Genomic DNA, 17,787 nt, shown 5'->3' with positions numbered 1-17,787 from the left:
GCTCCAGACTGTTTCAGAACTTGCTCCTTTCTTTACACTCCAACCTAGTGGACAGCATTACTTGTTTTTAATAGACTCCATACTGTCAAAAATGTGAAACCAATCAACAGCAGCTTGCTTCTTTGGCCAAACAGTAGCAGCTAATAACAAATCCAATCTTGGTCTACTAGCAACATTTTTCCCACTTTTTCCCCTTTTCTAGCTGCAGGAGAGAGACAAATATGCCAGCAAAAACCTGCTGCTCTGTCTCTGGTCTGACTGCCTACACCAAGCCCACTGCTTCACCCATCATGAATGTCCTTGTTTGCCAGTAGCTTCTTTGTGCAAAGAGACAAACAAGGCTGCTTTAGGCTCTGTATGCTCGGGCTCTGATGTTTGACTGTTTTCATCTCAATTTTTCTACTGTTATCTGACACTATGCTTCCCTTTCCCTCAGAGCCTGCTGATTCCCGTGGCTGCCAAGTTTTGTTCTGCTGGAAAGAAACTTCCAAGTCGAATCTAGCTCTGCTTCTTGACCAGAGGCTATAATATACATGCCTGTGGTATGTCAGTCCAGAGTAAACAGCCCAGCTGTGGTGATAGCTGGGCCTTTGAAGGCAGCCATACCCCAGGATCAAGATGCCAAGACTGGTGCAAAAGGCAGCAAACCTGAAAATTCTACTACCTAGCTTAGGCTTCAGAAAACAGGCAGTTTGTTTAGGCAATCCCAATCAAATACAAAGATTTGGACGTGGTAACAAGACTGACATAAAGCTGGATCAATCTCCTAAGCCTGGTGCTGTGACCAAGGTGAATTCATCACAGTTATCAGATGCCAAAGAAAACTGTACATTCTAAAGCCATCCACATAACTTGTGCCTGCATCAGAAGTAGATTGCTTCCTTGCACTGAGATATCTTCCAAAGGACAATAATTTGAAAATTTAACATATAGGTAGGAAGGGAAAAGAAGGCTGAAAGTGCAGTGTATCAGATTTCAATTCTAACTACATTCCCAAAAAAGCTCTTCCTGGAAATGGGTAATGAGAATTGCCAGTTTTCCCGAAGAAAGAGCTGAAAGAAACCTTTGTACTGGCAGCCTTGATACATGTTTACATGACAGTGCATCCAGTCATAAAATCAGATCAAAAATACTACTTTTTAACTGCAGGGGTCACCAAGCACTGACAGGGGCTGCCCAGAAAGGTTGTAGAGTCTCCATTCATGTTGGTACCCAAAAACTGCTCAGACATATTCCTGGGCAACCCACTCTAAGTGACTGTTTGAGCAGAAGGTTGGACCACATGACCTCCACAGGGCCCTTCCAACCTCAACCAGTCTGAGATTTAGGATAAAGCTTGAGCCACATGTATTTGGATTTATCAGGTAATGTGTTTGGGCAAATACAGCATTGGACAAAAAAAAACCCTTTGTTTTTCTAGATTCAGAAAGTTTTGCTTTCCTTTGTGGATGAGATAAACTCATCCACAAAGCCCTTTCCGCCTCTCCAACCAGGCTCTCCTTACCACTTAAGGAAAGGAGACCACAAAAACTCACTTCAGAGGAAGTAATGGTTTAGATTTTGTGTCTGACAAATGTATAAAATAATTCTGAGTTTTTTTAAACATATATTCTATTTCTTTAAGCATTAGCTATATTAAATGACTACTGATAACATATTTAAACAGAAATTAGTTCCTCAGGCTTTGCCACTGTTACACTCAAGTGACATATATTTAAATATAAGTGTCATTTTGCTCAGTTGAGACAAGAACAACTCCAAGTATGAATTTCCACAACTCTACATGCTTAGATGGAAACTCTGCAAAATTGAGTGAATCATGCCAAAAATCTACCCCAAGCAGTATACCAACGTAAGAGAGTTATGGCACATATATTCTCTTCAACTAAAGAAATATTGTACCAGCAACCACAAAAGTAAAGCAATACCAGGGAAATAAAATTTAAAAAAGATAAAGGATTCAGATTTCAGGAATTCAGCCTTGAAATTCTAGATCTGCTTTATAACCATACACAATCCAGCCATTTCCACAGACCAGGTCCCAGTCTCCCACTCTCACCACAGTGAGGCTAAGAGGCCTGGCTGAAGGGTAAGGGGCAATCTGACCCTGGTTTAGAGAGCTGTGCTCCAAGTGAATGGCAGATCAATCATATCTTCTCCCAAATCAAGTCATGCTTTAGTCACACCTTGCTGCAAAAACCATCTGTTGAAACTAACAGTGATCAAAAGGACAGCACGATCCCAAACGAGCCCCTGGAGTACTGAACTTGCAAAAACATGAGAAACTTAAAAAAGCTACAAGAGACCTAATCCATCTTAAACAGCCAATACTGCTGAAATCACTCTCCTCTCACCCCAAGATAACCAATGAATGCACTTTTAAAGACATCAAATGTTAAAGAAACTCACTGCTTAAGCCCTCTGGCCTTCTAATCTGATTCAAATCGCTGCAGGATTGCACTGCTGCAGGAAAAAAACCTCAACATTAAGTGGCCCAGCTGTCTGCTGGGAACTGAACTAAACCAGTTTCTAAAACTAGCTCAGTAGCGTTCACTTCCTCCTAAGCACTCCTCTGCAGATAATGCCTTTTGGTCCACTCTGCAAGTCACAGCTATTTTTAAAAAGGTCAGTTAAAACAGAATTCTTGCCCAAATCATAATATATTTGGGTCTCAACATGCAGTTACTCTGCCTGCCTTCTGAAAACCCAGGGCCAAGACAGTCAGCTCAGCTTCACGACAAAGCCATGAGTCACTGAATGAAAAGAGGAAAAAAAACTTCCATCAAGGGAGGAGAGAGCATTCACAGGTAAATTACAACATACTCAGGCTTTCAACTTTGAACACTGAATGTAGACGTTTTCCTCCCCTTCCCAATCAGTGTTCTATTGAATGGCCAAAAGTGGAAAGATTTAACCTGGAGAAGTTAGGAAAGCTTTTCATGCCACCCTTCAGGAGCAGCAGTTAATCCTGATATTCAGCTAAAAAGTTATTACTGGTCTCAGCTCTGGGCTGTATTCTGTGACTTGGCAGATGAACCAGCAGGAATATCAGTCACACCCTGCAGTTCCCAACACACATAAAACAGCAAACAGTAACATACACAAGAGCACAACAGAGTACAAATACAAACGAGAAGAGAAACTCCAGCTCTCTTTAAAAAATTTATTTTGCAGCACCATATCACTTTACTTACATGCTGTATTTCCTGCTGGCTGGCTCGGTAGTTTTTCTTGGTTAAATTGTCCACCAGGTAGCTGATTTGAGACAAGGCCAGCGAGAGCGAGTCAAGATTCATTGCTGGTTGGGGCGGAAGCAGGCGGCCGAGCCCGGCGCAAAATCACCATTATTCCCCTTTAGTCACCTCAGAGACAGGTCAATTTTTTTTCCCCCAATGAGCCTTTATCTGTTTCTGTGTTACTTGCTTCAGCTCTCCTTTCTCAGTTGTCTTTGTCTGTTCTGAAACATGGCACCTGGAAAACAGTATTAAATTAGATTTAAGTTCTGTAGCAATGTCACATAACTATGTTCACAAGGAAAATTAAGTAGTATTAAGTTTTCACAACACAAGCTCAGTTGTTTTTAGACTACCTGACCACTTTGTTTCTGCATTTTGCAGTCTGAAAGAGACAGCACACAGCTCAATCAGTAGAATGATTTTCAGCACCATAAGAAAGAAGAAAAGGAGATAAACAATGAACTAGATACACAGCAACACTGAGAGGTCAGAATAATTCAAATCATCCATCATAAATTAATATTAAAAATGCACTTTTACCATCTCTGCTATATTTTGCCCCAGTACATCCAGGCAGTATTGCCTCAACCCTGTGCACCAAAACAAGCAATCGTGAATGAGCAACACACAAAGAACTGCAATAAACTAACCCTAACATTTGGCTTATACTGAAACAGCTTTCCAGTGAGCTACAACAGCAGAGCTTGCCAGCTTAATAAATTTCTATGACAACACAAAACTTGGCACTTGACATCTCATCTGTTAAATTACAGATTGCCAGTGTGACAAAATTGCATCCCAAAGCAAGTCCTGCATATCCAACAGTGTGGGGAGCGTGGAAGCCCCAAGCTGAGAAGCAGCACTGTGCATTATCAAAGGTAGAATCAAGCTGGAGAGTCACTGCTTGGAAGCTCTACCTGATCAGAGCACAAAGGTCACTGGGCTTCATGCCAAGAGTCTGAAAATCCCTTTTTCAGAACAAAAACTATTGCTATGCGGTCTTGGCTCTCCACGGAGAAAACCACCAGCACACGATTTCTGCCTCATCATGGAAATGGATGGCTCGGGTGATGTGTTCGCCTGGCACGCAGAACTGAGGGCAAACCAGTCCAGGGAGCATTCCTGCAGCAGCACAGCTCGGCATGCCAGGCCTCCTTCTGCCAGCACCAACAGCAGCAGCACACAGGAAGCTGAACAGGCTGTGCTGGGTGCAAATAGAACTCTTCTTCCCATCTCCCTTTATACAATGGTTTACACTTGGAACCATACCGTATTTGACATCTTCCTACACTTCAATACATCAGGAGCAACAAATCCTATCAGGGGCAATGCAGATCATTCTGCTCTTTGAAAAAGTTTATTATATTACACAAATATATGGGTAAATTATTTGTAAGAAAAGTCAAATCAACTGACTTGCAGACTTTCAGTTTGCCAAAGAAAACCCTGACTATTCAATGAAGGTATGCAAGATCCTTCTTATACAATAAAGCTTACATCTCACAAAGAACAAATTTTCAAGCAGTAATACTAAAAGTATTCTTCAATGACAAAGCAGTGGTCTCTAAAAGAATTTCAGGGCATGCCTAAAACTGTAGTGAGAAGAATTACACAAAACTTCAATTTCTTTTTAGTACATCTGACAAGCTAGAATTCATTACCTTTATATATAAAGGTTTAAAAAGCCACTGACTGTGGAACATCTAGAAGGGAGGACTGGCACAGAAGTTTAAAAAGATTTCTCAGTAGTACAGTACCTAATTTTTTTTTTAATAACCTTTAAATTCCTCTTTTGGAATAACCTAGAAAATGTAACTGGGTTTGGCAAGTACATGCCTTCCAAGACAATCTTACTGGCAGGGTTTAACATCCATGACCAATATAAAGCTTCAGAAAAGCATTTGTTAAAAATCAAGCACACAGACCTCAGCACAGTACTTGCACTTATACTAAAACCAGCAGTCAGCAAGGGGAATTCAGTCCCATCAGAGCACCAGCTTACAGCAACCAGCCTGGAGAACTCACAGGCTGTTTGAACTGCCTACAGGACATAACACAAAACTTTAACTTGGCCAATTTTTAAGGCAATAACAGAATTTCACAGTCTGCCTTTCAGGCCCCTAGAAGAAAAACCACATCTCTCCGGTCATTTTTCATCACACCAATACAAACAGCACAGCAATCATGCCTACTCCACCTAAAACTCAGGGGTTTTAGTACTGAAATTCTCAAGCTGGGCTCAAGCCTCCCTGCTGCCATACAACACACTGACCATCCCGCCCTCCTGTTAGCATCTCTTGTCTTCCAAAAAAGCAGGGAATGCTTTGATTGCAGAGAAGCAAAACAAGATTTGCCACCTTCCGACTGCAAAATCTGGCAGTGCCACTGGACAATCCAAGGCAAAATGAAGGCAAAAATGTGATTTTTTCTTTCAAGGAAGCCTCTCAAGGAAGAGCCTGAGCAAACACAGAGACTGAAGGAACACAATAGCTGAGGAAACAGCTTCCTACTTATGTTCTAAACATATGGTTTGCACTGTGTGTATCCCAGCACACAGCAAACCTGACAGCTCCCCCGGACACAACATTAACAACACTTCAGAGGTTCAAATGATTCAACCTAACTCAGGAGAGTACAGAGCAACCAAGGGAGCCTTGCCTGCAAAGCAGAACTCACAGGTACCTCTTTGGTCATTCAGTGAAAGGCTAAAATTCAATTACTACAGCACTGATTAAGGAAGCTATGAATGCTATGTGAAGCAGACTTTATTTTTAGATCCATATATCCTTAGTGGGAATGAATCTCCCTACACTGGCCTCAACAATTCAGGAAGCTTTCAGTTCATGGGACAAACCTGCCAGGTTCAGACAAGCCAAGCCTCAGCCACAGGAAGTTTATCAAAAAAATTCAGATTACCTGGCAAAATTAGCTACTTTCAGTCACAGATCCTATTATACAGTAATGGATTAAGATAGCCAGCAGGTGACTCAGGAGCTCTTACAATATTACTATTTTATACTGTGCAACACAACCTATTTTAAAGAGATTAAAAAAAATGTACCAAATTCTACAGCATTACACACCCTGAACACTTCCTTAGGAAAACGATAGCCCATCAGCAAAAAACATTTGGCATCTATATCAGTAGATCTTTTTTCAAGAGCAGAGTTCTGTTGGATTAAAACATAAATGCAATAAAATTTCAGGCAAGAATCCAAAGACCACAAAATAGAGTGGGCCAATATGAAACCACCCATCAGGTGTGAACAAAGACACTCCCCACTGATCAGAAATCACTAGAGAGTAACTAAGCCTTGATGCTGAACTCAACAAACCTGAAGTCTTCCACGAATTCAGAAACACTCCTACAAAGGAAGTAATTTCAAAATTTCAATTACTTTAAGCTAACTTTGGATCTTTTTTCCAGAATTTTGCAGAAGTAAGTAACTATTGCTGCTGGATTTCAAGAGTTGTATGATTTCAGGGCACACGTGCTGCATGTGGAGGATAAAGCAGATCAAGTGACACAAACAGCACTGTGTTTGCTGATTAGGTTCTAAACTCCTGTCACAAAACATAACACATGCTAAAGGGACCACTGCTAAACCTGCTCTCCAGAACAGTCTCTTACACTCTTTTTAAACCCATGAACAAATACAAAACATGGATGAGCAGTACACCTCTATGAAGGCCAACACTGGGAGCAATCCAAGGCAGAAAGGTGGTTTTGAATCATACTATACTTTATATTTCAGGATGTCTACAACTTTGAAATCTACGGAGGAAAAAACCCCAGAGTGAAAGTCACATTAGCAGTAAAATAAGCTCCTGATTCATTTGACCAGTTCAAACTCAGGTGTTTACAATCAGAAAAGACACCTGAACATTCCATACACTGGAAACCTGCACCCAATTCCAATAAACTGGAAGTCAAAATCTGATTAGACATAGTAACTTTAAGTTTTCAGAGTGTGGCTGAACTAAGCACTGAAGTTTTGCCTATACACTCGGGCCAATGAAGTTTCAGTTTGGAATCTACCTCAAATACATGAGATATGCATCAAACATGGCATGGCTGCTTCAGATACCTTCTGATGTGAAATACTTTCACACCTCAACCTGGATTGTTTAAAAAAAAATAAAAACAAGAAACTCTCACTTCCCAGTTCTCCTTCAGACAAGAACTGCAGAATAAAGTTTCTGCTGGAGGGACTTGTTATCAAATGCTTCATGGTTTTTTATCATCCAAAATGTGTTTTAGAATGGCTAAATGCTATTTCAAAAGTCAAAGAAAACCGCAGTATTCATACTTTGGGGATGTTTATAGAACAAAAGAGAAATCTGGCTAAAATAGTGATGGCCTCAACTATGAGTCTCAGTGATAACAATTCCTAACATGATTTAGTTATGTCCCATCACGGGGATACAAAACATTACTGTCCTCTATTGCTAAGTTATGTTCCCATCGTTTCTCTTCCACTTACTCAGATAAACACCAAGGGCGGCCATTTCAGCATAAGTCAAAAATCTAGGAACACTATCTAGGATAAACAGGATAAGGTATTTCTCCAAAGAAGAGACACAGGCAACAAACTGGCTGTGAGTTTGGTTTGGAGATACCAGGCCAACAGCATCAACAGTTAAGAGTGAACTTATAAGCAAAAGGGCTGAAAGAATCAAAATAAGAATCGTGGAAAGGACAGACCAGTCTACTACCAACTAAGTTTGTTTCCTGTTTACAAGAGAGTTATCCCACCTGGACTCACCCTGCCCATAACTTTAACCAATGCCAAAGTAGTTACCTTAGAAACAGGAATCAGTTGGGTACACGAAGAGTGACTTGTCAGAGTCACACCTGTTTTATTACCTCCTTAAAAGAAGTTCCTGAGAGCAGTTGCCATGCTTCCTCAGAACAAGTGGGATTCAGAAACAATCTGAGTACACAATATACCAACAGACTAGTGTTGTATTTTCAGTATTATCTCACTTTTGTTGTAAATATAGTCCAAATTGGTTGAAATTAATCTATGAGTACTCACTGGCCTTCCTGTATAAGAAGTAAATGGTACTAATCCAAGTTAGGAAACTATTGTAAAGAAGCTCTTGTACTGATACAGCATCTGTCGAGACACCCAACTGTTGCTATTTCTAGTTCAGAATTATACAAGTCTATTTTAATGGGCTGTGTTTTCTTAACTGGAGGACAGCACCGAGAAGGATTTCTCTCCTGTGGTCTGCAAGAAGGTTATGTCACCTGATTATTTACTACAGCTCACTTTTTCCGTATTTTCTGCGGGCAAGTCACAACAACACCGATCTCCTACGGAGGCCGCCGAGCCCGGCCGGGCCTCAGAGCTCCACCTGTCACCACTGGCGTTACACAAGCGAAGGGGGAGAAATGAGCACAGCTCCAGAGCTCGAGGTTTCCCCGGCACGGCGCGACGCTGCCGCAGCCACCTGCCCCCGCCACCGAACCGGGAACACGCGCGGCTCCCGCCCCGCGCCCTGCGGAGTTCCCTCTGTCGCTCAGGGGCGGCCGCAGGACCGAGGAGCGCGGGGGAGGAGGGCCGCGGGTCCCGCCGCTGCCTCTCGCACACCCCGGAGGGCGGCCTGGCCGGGCGGGTGCCTCAGCCGACTCCGCCGCCCCCAGCGCAAGCCGGCCCGGTCCCGCTGCCTCCGGCCCCGTCCCCACCGCGATCCCCTCCCCCCCGCGCCCCGAAGCTCGCAGTGCCCCCACAGCCACCCAGAGCACCCCCCCGGGGCCGGGCGGGCGCCGCTCCCACCTCGGCGGTGTCGTGAGGGCCGGGCCGGGGCCGCTCGCGCGCTTCTCTCGCGCCGCCGCCGTTCCGATACAAAATGGCGGATGGGGTCGCGCGCTCGCGCCGCGGCCTTTCCCCTCCCCCGTCCTCTCGCGGGGGGGGCGGGGGCAGCGGAGGGGCGGAACGCGCGCGGAGCTGCCGCGCCCCCGCGGGGAGGCCTTCGCCCAATCAGAGCGCGGGGCCGCGCGGGAGCTGGCCAATCAGCGCCGAGCGGCCTCGGGGGAGGGCATCCTGCCGCCCTCCGCGCGGCGCCTGAGCCGCGCGCCATTGGCCGGGAGGGGCCGAAATCCTTCCTCCACTCTCAGCCAATCCGAGCTGCGCAGCCCGCTCGGCGTGCGCGTGCGCGCCGACGGCCAACCCGCGCTGCCGAGGCCGGCCAATGAGCGCGGGGCGTCGCGCGGGGGCGGGGCGGGAAGGGGAAGTGGTGGGCGGTGCCAAAGGGCGCGCGGAGCAATGGCGGGGGAGGGGGGGTACCCCTCTGCGAGTGGTGCGGCCCGCCCCGTTCCCCCCGGCCTCGCCGTTTCCTCCCCACGATGGTGGTACAACCCCAGTGAACGCTTTCCCCCCCCCGCGCAGCGCCGTGGTACGGGCCCATGAGCTGGCATCCCCTCCCCCGCGCTGCCTTGGTACGGCCCAGGCGCTGCTCCCCCACAACATGGTGGCTGTGGGTCCCTCAGAGCGCCCGGCCCCGGTCCGGCACGCTCCAGGCGCGGGTTTTCCTTTCTAAGGAAATCCTCTCTCCATTTGCACCCTCCCGGATGACCGGCCTGAGTCCCGAAGGGGAAACTCCCTTCAGTTCCTTGCCGCCCGTCTCAGCCACACCACAGCCGCCTGCTGGCCCCAGGGAGCGACACTGGGGTGCCACACCAGGACCGGGGCCCACAGAGCCTTCCCTGGCATCCCCCGGCCCTGGGCGCGAAGATACCCCGCAGGATGAGGATCTGAGGAAGGCAGCTCCACACCATCCATCCCAAAGCTCGGAGAGCTGGGATGGCATTTCAGGATATGGCTTCACCCCTGTATCCCACCCGGGAGTATCTCCCACAGAAACCACCTCGTGCTGGCCTGACACACGCATCACAATGTCACTTTTATTGAGTTCCCTCCACTTTCTGCATGTACAAAATACATGTTAAAAGGCCAGTGTTTGTAAACAGGGGAGCAGTAAGGCAAACAGGAACGGCCACAGCACCTCCAGACACGGGGGCACCAAGGGAGCCCATGTGTTTCCCAGGTGACATGAGACACTGTGTCCTCCTCAACTTCAGCCAAGGGACCTCATGCCTAGCACACCTTCAGGAAAACCAGAGCCACAAGACCCACCAGGTACCAAACCTTTTCATCTTCCTGCAGGGTGGGCACTGAAAGGCATTTTGGCATTGGCATCTGCTGAGCATCTCTGCTGGGCTCCATGGGAGGTGTTTCTCTGCTCCCCACATCCAGGACAATTGGCCAACTTCTTTATGCCAAAGGGTCCCCAAGCCCCAGCTCCTGCTCACAGACAGGAGCCTGGCAAAGGGGCACGGGACACAGCCGGTGCCATACAAGTGGGGGTTTGGTGGAGCCTGGTTTTGTCAAAAGATGAGGGCACAGATGCTGGAGATCCCTTGGGAGAGGAAGAGGGATCTGTGCCTTCACAGCATCTTTCAAACATTCCTGCTGTGCTTTGGGATTTTCTTCCTCCTTTTCCATCTGGGTCTCCCTGTCCCAAGCAGCAATGGGGAGATCCCCATTTACACGCAGTGTTAGTAAGGAAAGACCAAACATTTCTACACAGGGAAGCTCCCGCAGGGCTGTCACCCCTCCTGCAGCCACTGGCTGCAGTGGGAGAGAGCCACGTTGAGAAGTGTAGGAGCACAAGCCATGGTTCTCCTTCCCACCACAACAGCCTGTGCTGCTTCCAGAAGATGCAGGAGGTGCAGGGCCAGGTTTTGCGCAAATCTGGGTTGAACCCTCGTCACAGATGCACCAACAGCTACACCTGAATTCCTCCCTCCCCAAGGGTTTTAGAAGCCAAACAACATAAAAAGAAACTCAAAGACAGAACAAGAGAACATTGCTGTTGAGGTTTAACGCCCCCAACCTCATCTGCAACTGGGGGAACTGCTCAACCCAGAAAAAGCAGGAATGAAACTATCATCCAGACAGGCAACAGAGCGACAGCCCAGAGCAACACCAGCCATAGAGAGTGTAAATGAAAAAGAGAACAATATAAAACAAATTAATACTGACTGCTTTATCTCAAAAGCATCTCTTAAAACCTGGCCTAGTCCCATTTCCTGGACACCTGGAAGAACGGGATTGTAAATCTGGAGAAGAGCTTTGCTCTATTGTAGTGTCTTCAGTAGGTTGATGCAGCCATAGCAGCTTCTCTACTGAGTGAGCAACCCCTGGCAAGGAAAACATTGCACTGGCAAGTCCCTACCTCAGGGTCATTCTGATCCTCAAAAGAAAAAACCCAAACAGGCTGAAGGCAACCCTTTGTAACAAAGTGCAGCCCAGGCAGAGGGAGATGTGACAGCAGGGGCAGGAGACTGGCAGGAGACCAGAGCTCAAACCAAACATCGACACAGAATAGGACTATGGGATGTCTCCCTGTCTGATAAACATGATTACTATTTCCCTTTATGTAGAACACTGCTTCTCTCTCCAAAGTTGGGAGAAGGACTTTTAGCTGTGGAGAGGAGCTCCACCAGCACAAGGGTACATACATGAGAGCAGCATGGCTTTGCAAACCCCAACCATGAGCCCTTAGTGATGTCTAAGGGAGTGATGTCTACTCCCAGGGGCAGAAAGAGTTGCCCTGGATGACAGGTCCCCTTGTAGTGTTGCTCTGGCTTTACCAAGGAGCCAGGGCTGAGAGAAGCCTGACTGCCTGGAGCCTTAAGACAATGAGATACAAACCACCACAGGGCTTGTTCAGCCAAGCCCCAAGTCACAACGGTTCTCTTGGATCTTCCCAACACACCAACATGTTTTCTTCCCACTTCCCTTTGGTCCTAGGGGAAATCTCCATCCCCTCAGCAGCAGCAGTGCAGTCCAGCCTGGAGAAGTCAGGCTGTAAGATCCACGAAGATGGCATTGGCAGTGGTCTGTCCAAAGATGAAGGCTCCAAGGGTGACCATGAATACCCCATAGCTGACCTGGGCCCACCAGCTGTGGATGCAGGAGGACAGGGCATATTTAGAGGGGTCCTTCATCCCAATATCCTGAGGGGAATGGGGGAGAGGGGAGGCACATTTCAGTTACCTGATTGCCCTGGTTTCTTGGATCTCGGAGAGCTTGGCTTGAATCAGGCAGAGCCCTGAAAGGCAGGGGAGGCAAATTAGAACCACACGAGGGTTGTCCACTGGGGACTGAACAGACATCCTATAAAAGAGGGAGCTGCACTCCCTGTTACAGAGCTCCATGTCCAGCCAAAATAGTTGGGCTGCTGACTGGCCTCACACCACATTTTTGTCCTCCTCTAAACATCTCCTGGTTCCTGTGTTTCCATCCTGTCCCTCCCTCTTCGAGACACAAGGCCATGAGACCTTTGTCAGCCCCTGAGCATCCCAGGATGCCCTACCTGGGAAGACAAAGATGAAGCAGGCGGCCAAGCCCCCAATGACAGAGATGACTTTGCCAATATCAGGGATGAAAAGAGCCAGAAGGAGTGTCAGGAGGAACCAGCTGATGGTCTGAAGCAGGCGTCTCCTCCGCTCCCGAACCACGTCCTCCTCCACTGTTACCCCGGTATAGCGGAGCCAGAGACCCTCCAAGACAGCCCTGCGGGCACAGACCCAGGACAGAGGGGTTTCCTCGTGCTGCTCCTCCTTCCCACACCAGCCCCATCTCTCCCAGCGCTCACCGGCCACAGAAGTGCAGGATGGGGTAGGACGTCAGCACGCAGAGGATGATGAAAGCCCGGGCGAGGGCAACAGGGATGTCATTGGAGGGGTAGGACATCAAGACATCCTGCTCCACGCCAGCTCCAAAGGTTAGGAAGCCACAGATGCCTGCCAGGAAGGGAGCAATCAGCAGGGGTCAGGGACAAGTCTGAACATCTGTTTGAAGGACCAGACTTGGATGGATATGGCACAGAGCACATTGCAGAGGTGTTCAATGGACTCTCCTCCCTTCTCCCTCTGACCCTTGCTGACCAGAGGGTCCCTGCCTTCCTGAAGCTCACAGTCACTCCAAGGACTGTGCCACACTCACATGGTGCCCCCTCACGTACCAGTGCCTGTGTAGACGAAGAGAGCAATCACCATGGCTGCTGTCACCACTGCCCCCCAGGTCTTCACCTCCGGCTGCTTCATGCTGTTGAAGACGGGCACGCTGCTCACGTGGCACTGCCAGGACACAGAGACAGTGGGGATACATGATGGGCAGAACCACAGGGCATCCTACTCGTGATATTCAGCATGTGTCGTGACATTGTGATCCTTCATGTTTGTCACTGGAGAAGAAAAGCTGGGGGGGATAGGATGCCCTGTATGTCCTAGCTGGAGTAAAGTGAATCCATCTCCATTCCGAGGTGGTGAGAGAATAAAAAGGCTTCAGTCTCCTTGTAAAACTGTGCAGTGAGCACATGGGCAGGGTTTTAGCCAATCAACCAGTTGATTACACAGGCAGGGTTTTAGTCTGCTACCCAAGCAACCACAGGATGGAAGGGGAGTGCCAAGCTCATGGCCTTACCTGGAACCCAAAGCAGATGGTGGGCATGGCATTGAAGATAGCTGTCCAGGTGGAGGGGCTGGCAGGAGAGAAACACCCATCAGTCAGACCAGAATCCTCTGTGAACCCCATCCAGTGCCCCGGGGGAGGATGAGCTGGGAGTGCTCAGTGTCTTTGCCTTACTGCATCCCCCCACCCAGGATGATGCCATTGCATGGAATGAGGTACTCCCTGAAGACCAGGGCCTTTCACTGAGACAGAAACAGCCAAACCTCAGCACATAAAAGTAAAAATATCAGTAAAAAATAAAGATCTAGTTGGGCAGTGCAAAAAACTGGTCTAACCTTTGCTCTGCCATAAAATTCCTGCACTGGATCAAAAAATATACACTGTGAGGAAGGGAATAAGGCACAATGGTTGTGCTGGCTAAGGAAATAACCAAAATCATCCCAATATAGACACAGCCCTTGATGCTGGGTGAGCATAAGCACTGCACAGGGAATCCAGGGCCTGGATATGTCAGAGGTAAAAGCCAATCAGTGCTACCAAAACCTGTGATGGAGCCATGGGGGACCTTTAAGAGGTCCTTTTCCTCCTCTTCACCACCTGCTCCTCTGAAACACGCAGAGGTGCAGCCACTTGGGAACTTCTGGCAGCAACATGTAGAGTGCACAGGACCAGGGATGGGACTGATGAAAGATTCACCCCTAGCCTTTGCAGCCCTCGCTCCCACAGCCCTGCCTGGCTCTGCAGTGCTGTGATGGCACCAACAGCATCGTGTCTCTTGCTCTCACCTAGTGGGGATCTCCACAGGCACCAGCTCCTTGTCAGGCCAGATGTACTTGATGATAATGACTGCTGTGACATACCATGTGCCAATCACACTGAGGGAGCTTTGAAAGAGGATAGGAGGCTGTGAGTGCTCTGCCTCCCCACTTCATGGAGGGTCTCCTCCCACCCTCTCCATCCCCATCTTCTGCCCTGCCCAGCCCAGGCTACCCCCCTCCTGCCTATCAGACCCATTTTTGCTTTCCCTTCCCATGAGAGTATACCAAGAAATGTCACCTACTGCCCCCCAAGCAGATGCCAACACAATTCTGTTGCATTTGGGGGTTATCTCATCCTTCTGTGAGTGGCAAACCTGCTAGACTTGGGTATTTGGCTGGAGAAAGAGGCGAGTGTTGAAGCAGTGACACTCCTTGGTGCCCCTGCTGGTCCAGCTCCAGCAGCCAGGTCACACCAAGATTTCTGGTGGAGCAGACCACCTGGCCTAGGGACACTTACTGGCTCTCCTTTCTGCTGGATTGTCAACTCCAAAGATAGGAGACAATGTAGTTGAAAGCAGCATTCCCTGCTTCCTCCAGCATGCAGAAGGGAGGGACACAAGCCCTGAAGTATGACACTTTGCCTACACGATGCCCAGCCACTCCTCTGCTTCCCAGATGGGGAAACTGAGGCATAGGAAAGCCTATGAAAGAGGGTGAGTAGGCAGATATGGCACTAGAACCACAGCTTTTCCCTTCCTGTCCTCTGCAACCGTGCTTGGGTGGGTGCTGGCTGGCCCACCCCAACTCCCAGCCCCAGAGGGCTCTTCCCACCCACCTGGCATATTTTTGGAAGCCAATCTCTTTGGGGATGGAGAGAGGCAGGATGAGCAGGAAGGCAGTGATGCTGATGGTGAACTTGCGGTCTGTGTACCAGCGGCTGCTCCCAACTTCCTCAGGCTCCTTCACCAGAGCAGCAATGACTGTGGGGACAACCAAGATGGTCAGGTTGGCCCTTCCAGCTGAAGGGACAATTGGTTATAATTTGCTCCATGGAACACACTTACTCTTGTCCTCCTGGTCTCCAATGATGATGAGGAAGGCAATGCAGGTGCCAAAAGTGTAGACAGCGATGGCCACCTCGCACAGCACACCAGGCACCTTCCCACAGACGGCCCACACAACCTCCTGGTAGGTGCGCTCGTTGCTGGCCTGCGAGCAGTATGCCAGGATGACCAAGCCTCCGATGATGAAGATCAGCATGCACTGGGATGGGAGAGAGACAGGGAGGGAACACTGAGCCAACAATATGGCAAGGTTACCTGAGCCACCCCAGGCGGCCACCCCTCAATACACTGAGAATCTCTGGTTCACCTCACCCAAAAGAGCTTCTTCCTAGGAGTCTGGTCCTCCCCAAGCCCTTTCGGGAGCACCACGTGTCCCTCCCATGCACCCTCCCAGGACGAGACAGAGGACTGTCCCTTCCCCACTCTCTCACCATCTGTAGGGTGACGCCTGCAGCCACGCCACCAGCCATGCTGAAGGCAGCAGGGAAGTTGAGCAGCCCAGCGCCAAGGGCAGCGTTGACCACAATGAAGACAGCTCCCAGAGCTGATGTGGCCCCCAAACTGTTTCTTTGGCTCTCTGAATTTTTGGGCACTGTCTCCACACTAGGGCTCTGCAGGAGCCTGGCCCGTTCACCAGCATCGTCACTCCACTCCCAATCCTTGTAGTCACTGTTGATGCTCCCAGTGCCCTGAGCCATTGTCCCTTCGCAGGTGGCACACGCCACCGTCCACGTCCCACTAGTGGTCCTGCACCAGGCTCAGCCGGGCACCTTGAGGAGGGTCCTCAGCCAGCGCTGGCTCCATCAGGCAGGAAGAGGAGCAAACAAACAGGCTGGAATGCAGCAACACAGGAGTCAGGCACTTCCCTATTCCTACAAGGGGATGAAGAATGACACTGTTAAGTGTTAGTTAAATTATATTAACAAGGGACAACCTGGGCATCAGGTGGGGGCACAGGGGAACTGAGTTCCCTGGGTCTTAGCTTGGGGGGTCACAGCACACACACACCAGCAGAGATAAAGCAGAACTCGCCTCTTGTCCCTCAAATCCAGGGAGAGGACACAACTGCTGTCGGATAGGGGACTGAGCCCTGGCTGTGGGGCTGAGGAGCTGCAGCCTCACAGCAGGACTTGCCTTTTTGTGGGCACGAGACCCAGTGTCACAGCTCACTTCCTGATTTCCAGCCCTAATTTCTGCAAGCTCTGCAAGAGCAGCCATGCACGTGCTCCTGAGTAAAGGGCAAGGCTGGCCTCAACAGGAATGTCCTGTGTGCAGCAGAAATACTGTGTCAACAGGAAAAGCAGGACTGGCCCCTTCCAGGGCACCCCCAGGTTGACAACCAGTAGGAGATGATGTACCAGAAGCTTTTGGATTTGAAGATCTGGTGTTTCCAGCATCACAGCACTTGGGGGTTGGAAAGTCCAAATCTCATCCCAGTGTCTCCAAGCAGGAGGAGATTGACCCTCACAACCTGGCAGGATTTTGCAGGAATCTACATGACCATGAGAAATCTCTTTTCAAGCAAATGTTTTTTATTTCTAGAGGACATCTACAGAGACTCTACCTGCCCAATTCACTCCTTGCTTCTGGGCTATTCAAACTCTGTGCTTGTATTATGAATCCACTGTAAAGATTTCTGAGGAAAGGGAGGAAGGGCCACCCTGCGCCCCGTGGGTAGGACCGTGGAGGGACGGGCCGGTGGGTCCGCGTGGGCTGAAGTTCCCACCCGGTCGAGGATGCTGCAGGGGTCGATGCTTCTCCCATGGCCTGGGGGAGGATGCTGAAGGGTGTCTTTTCCGTCCAGGCAAAGCCGCCATACTCTGGCAGCCAGAAACCCCGAGAGCAGGCGCTTCATCGAGGGTGACTCGACAGACCCGCGGCCCCGCTCGGGCCCCGGCGGCGCCCCCCGCCCGGAGGAGCAAGGCCCGGAGCCGGTGACGGTCAGCCCGCGTTCGCAGGGCATGCACAGACTCCTGCCCTGACCGGTCGCTGGGCTCCCCGCATGTGTCCCCCCGGTCCGTCCGTATCCCGGCCCCACTCACCAGGCGAGGAGCGCGCTCTGCTCCGCTCCCTTCGGCCGCGGCCCCAGCCCCAGCCCCAGCTGAGCTCGGCGGCAGCGGCGGCGCGGCGGCGGCTCCGCCCTGCCCGCTGCACGCCGGGGGTTGTAGTCCAGCCCCGGAGGAGGGGGAACATCAGCGAAGGGGAAACCTCCCCCTTCGGGTAGCCCTTCCCAGGGGCTGAG

General features: G+C 49.6%; 2 protein-coding genes across 14 annotated transcripts in view; both read right to left on the bottom strand.

Moving 5' to 3' along the window:
- CNOT1 (CCR4-NOT transcription complex subunit 1) overlaps positions 1 to 9,173 on the bottom strand; it is a 55,365-nt gene extending 46,192 nt beyond the window's left edge. For 11 of the 13 annotated variants that reach the window (XM_068202888.1, XM_068202896.1, XM_068202891.1 and 8 more), the window contains exons 1-2: positions 9,020 to 9,173; positions 3,195 to 3,471 (exon numbers count right to left, since the gene is read on the bottom strand). In XM_068202888.1, the coding sequence (XP_068058989.1) occupies positions 3,195 to 3,296 (102 nt within the window). In that variant the 5' untranslated portion in view covers positions 3,297 to 3,471; positions 9,020 to 9,173. Of the gene's footprint in view, positions 1 to 3,194; positions 3,472 to 8,275; positions 8,300 to 8,512; positions 8,535 to 9,019 lie in introns of those variants that run through there. The other 2 variants (XM_068202890.1, XM_068202889.1) reach the window with 2 other exon arrangements.
- A 952-nt stretch (positions 9,174 to 10,125) lies between these two features.
- SLC38A7 (solute carrier family 38 member 7) lies at positions 10,126 to 17,713 on the bottom strand. Its single transcript, XM_068202886.1, has 11 exons — positions 17,588 to 17,713; positions 15,977 to 16,417; positions 15,546 to 15,744; positions 15,317 to 15,461; positions 14,509 to 14,607; positions 13,736 to 13,793; positions 13,275 to 13,389; positions 12,906 to 13,053; positions 12,624 to 12,823; positions 12,305 to 12,359; positions 10,126 to 12,211 (listed from the first exon to the last, which is right to left on the bottom strand). Exons 2-11 carry the CDS (start codon positions 16,241 to 16,243, stop codon positions 12,109 to 12,111), a joined length of 1,389 nt encoding a protein of 462 aa, XP_068058987.1. The 5' UTR covers positions 16,244 to 16,417; positions 17,588 to 17,713; the 3' UTR covers positions 10,126 to 12,108.
- Positions 17,714 to 17,787: the final 74 nt, after the last annotated feature.

This window comes from Anomalospiza imberbis, chromosome 12, assembly GCF_031753505.1.
Source record: "Anomalospiza imberbis isolate Cuckoo-Finch-1a 21T00152 chromosome 12, ASM3175350v1, whole genome shotgun sequence".
Classification (NCBI taxonomy): Eukaryota; Metazoa; Chordata; class Aves; order Passeriformes; family Viduidae; genus Anomalospiza; species Anomalospiza imberbis.
This window is presented reverse-complemented; position numbering and strand designations above follow the sequence as displayed.

What these genes read in the sequence shown, in the direction of transcription:
- SLC38A7 (XM_068202886.1), bottom strand. Translation starts at nt 16,243, where the DNA reads ATGGCTCAGGGCACTGGGAGCATCAACAGTGACTACAAGGATTGGGAG. An exon ending in CCTGTGGAGATCCCCACTAG is followed by an intron (nt 13,794 to 14,508) that starts GTGAGAGCAAGA and finishes CTCTCCTGCCAG; the next exon opens with CCCCTCCACCTGGACAGCTA. An exon ending in CCATCTGCTTTGGGTTCCAG is followed by an intron (nt 13,390 to 13,735) that starts GTAAGGCCATGA and finishes GTGTCCTGGCAG; the next exon opens with TGCCACGTGAGCAGCGTGCC.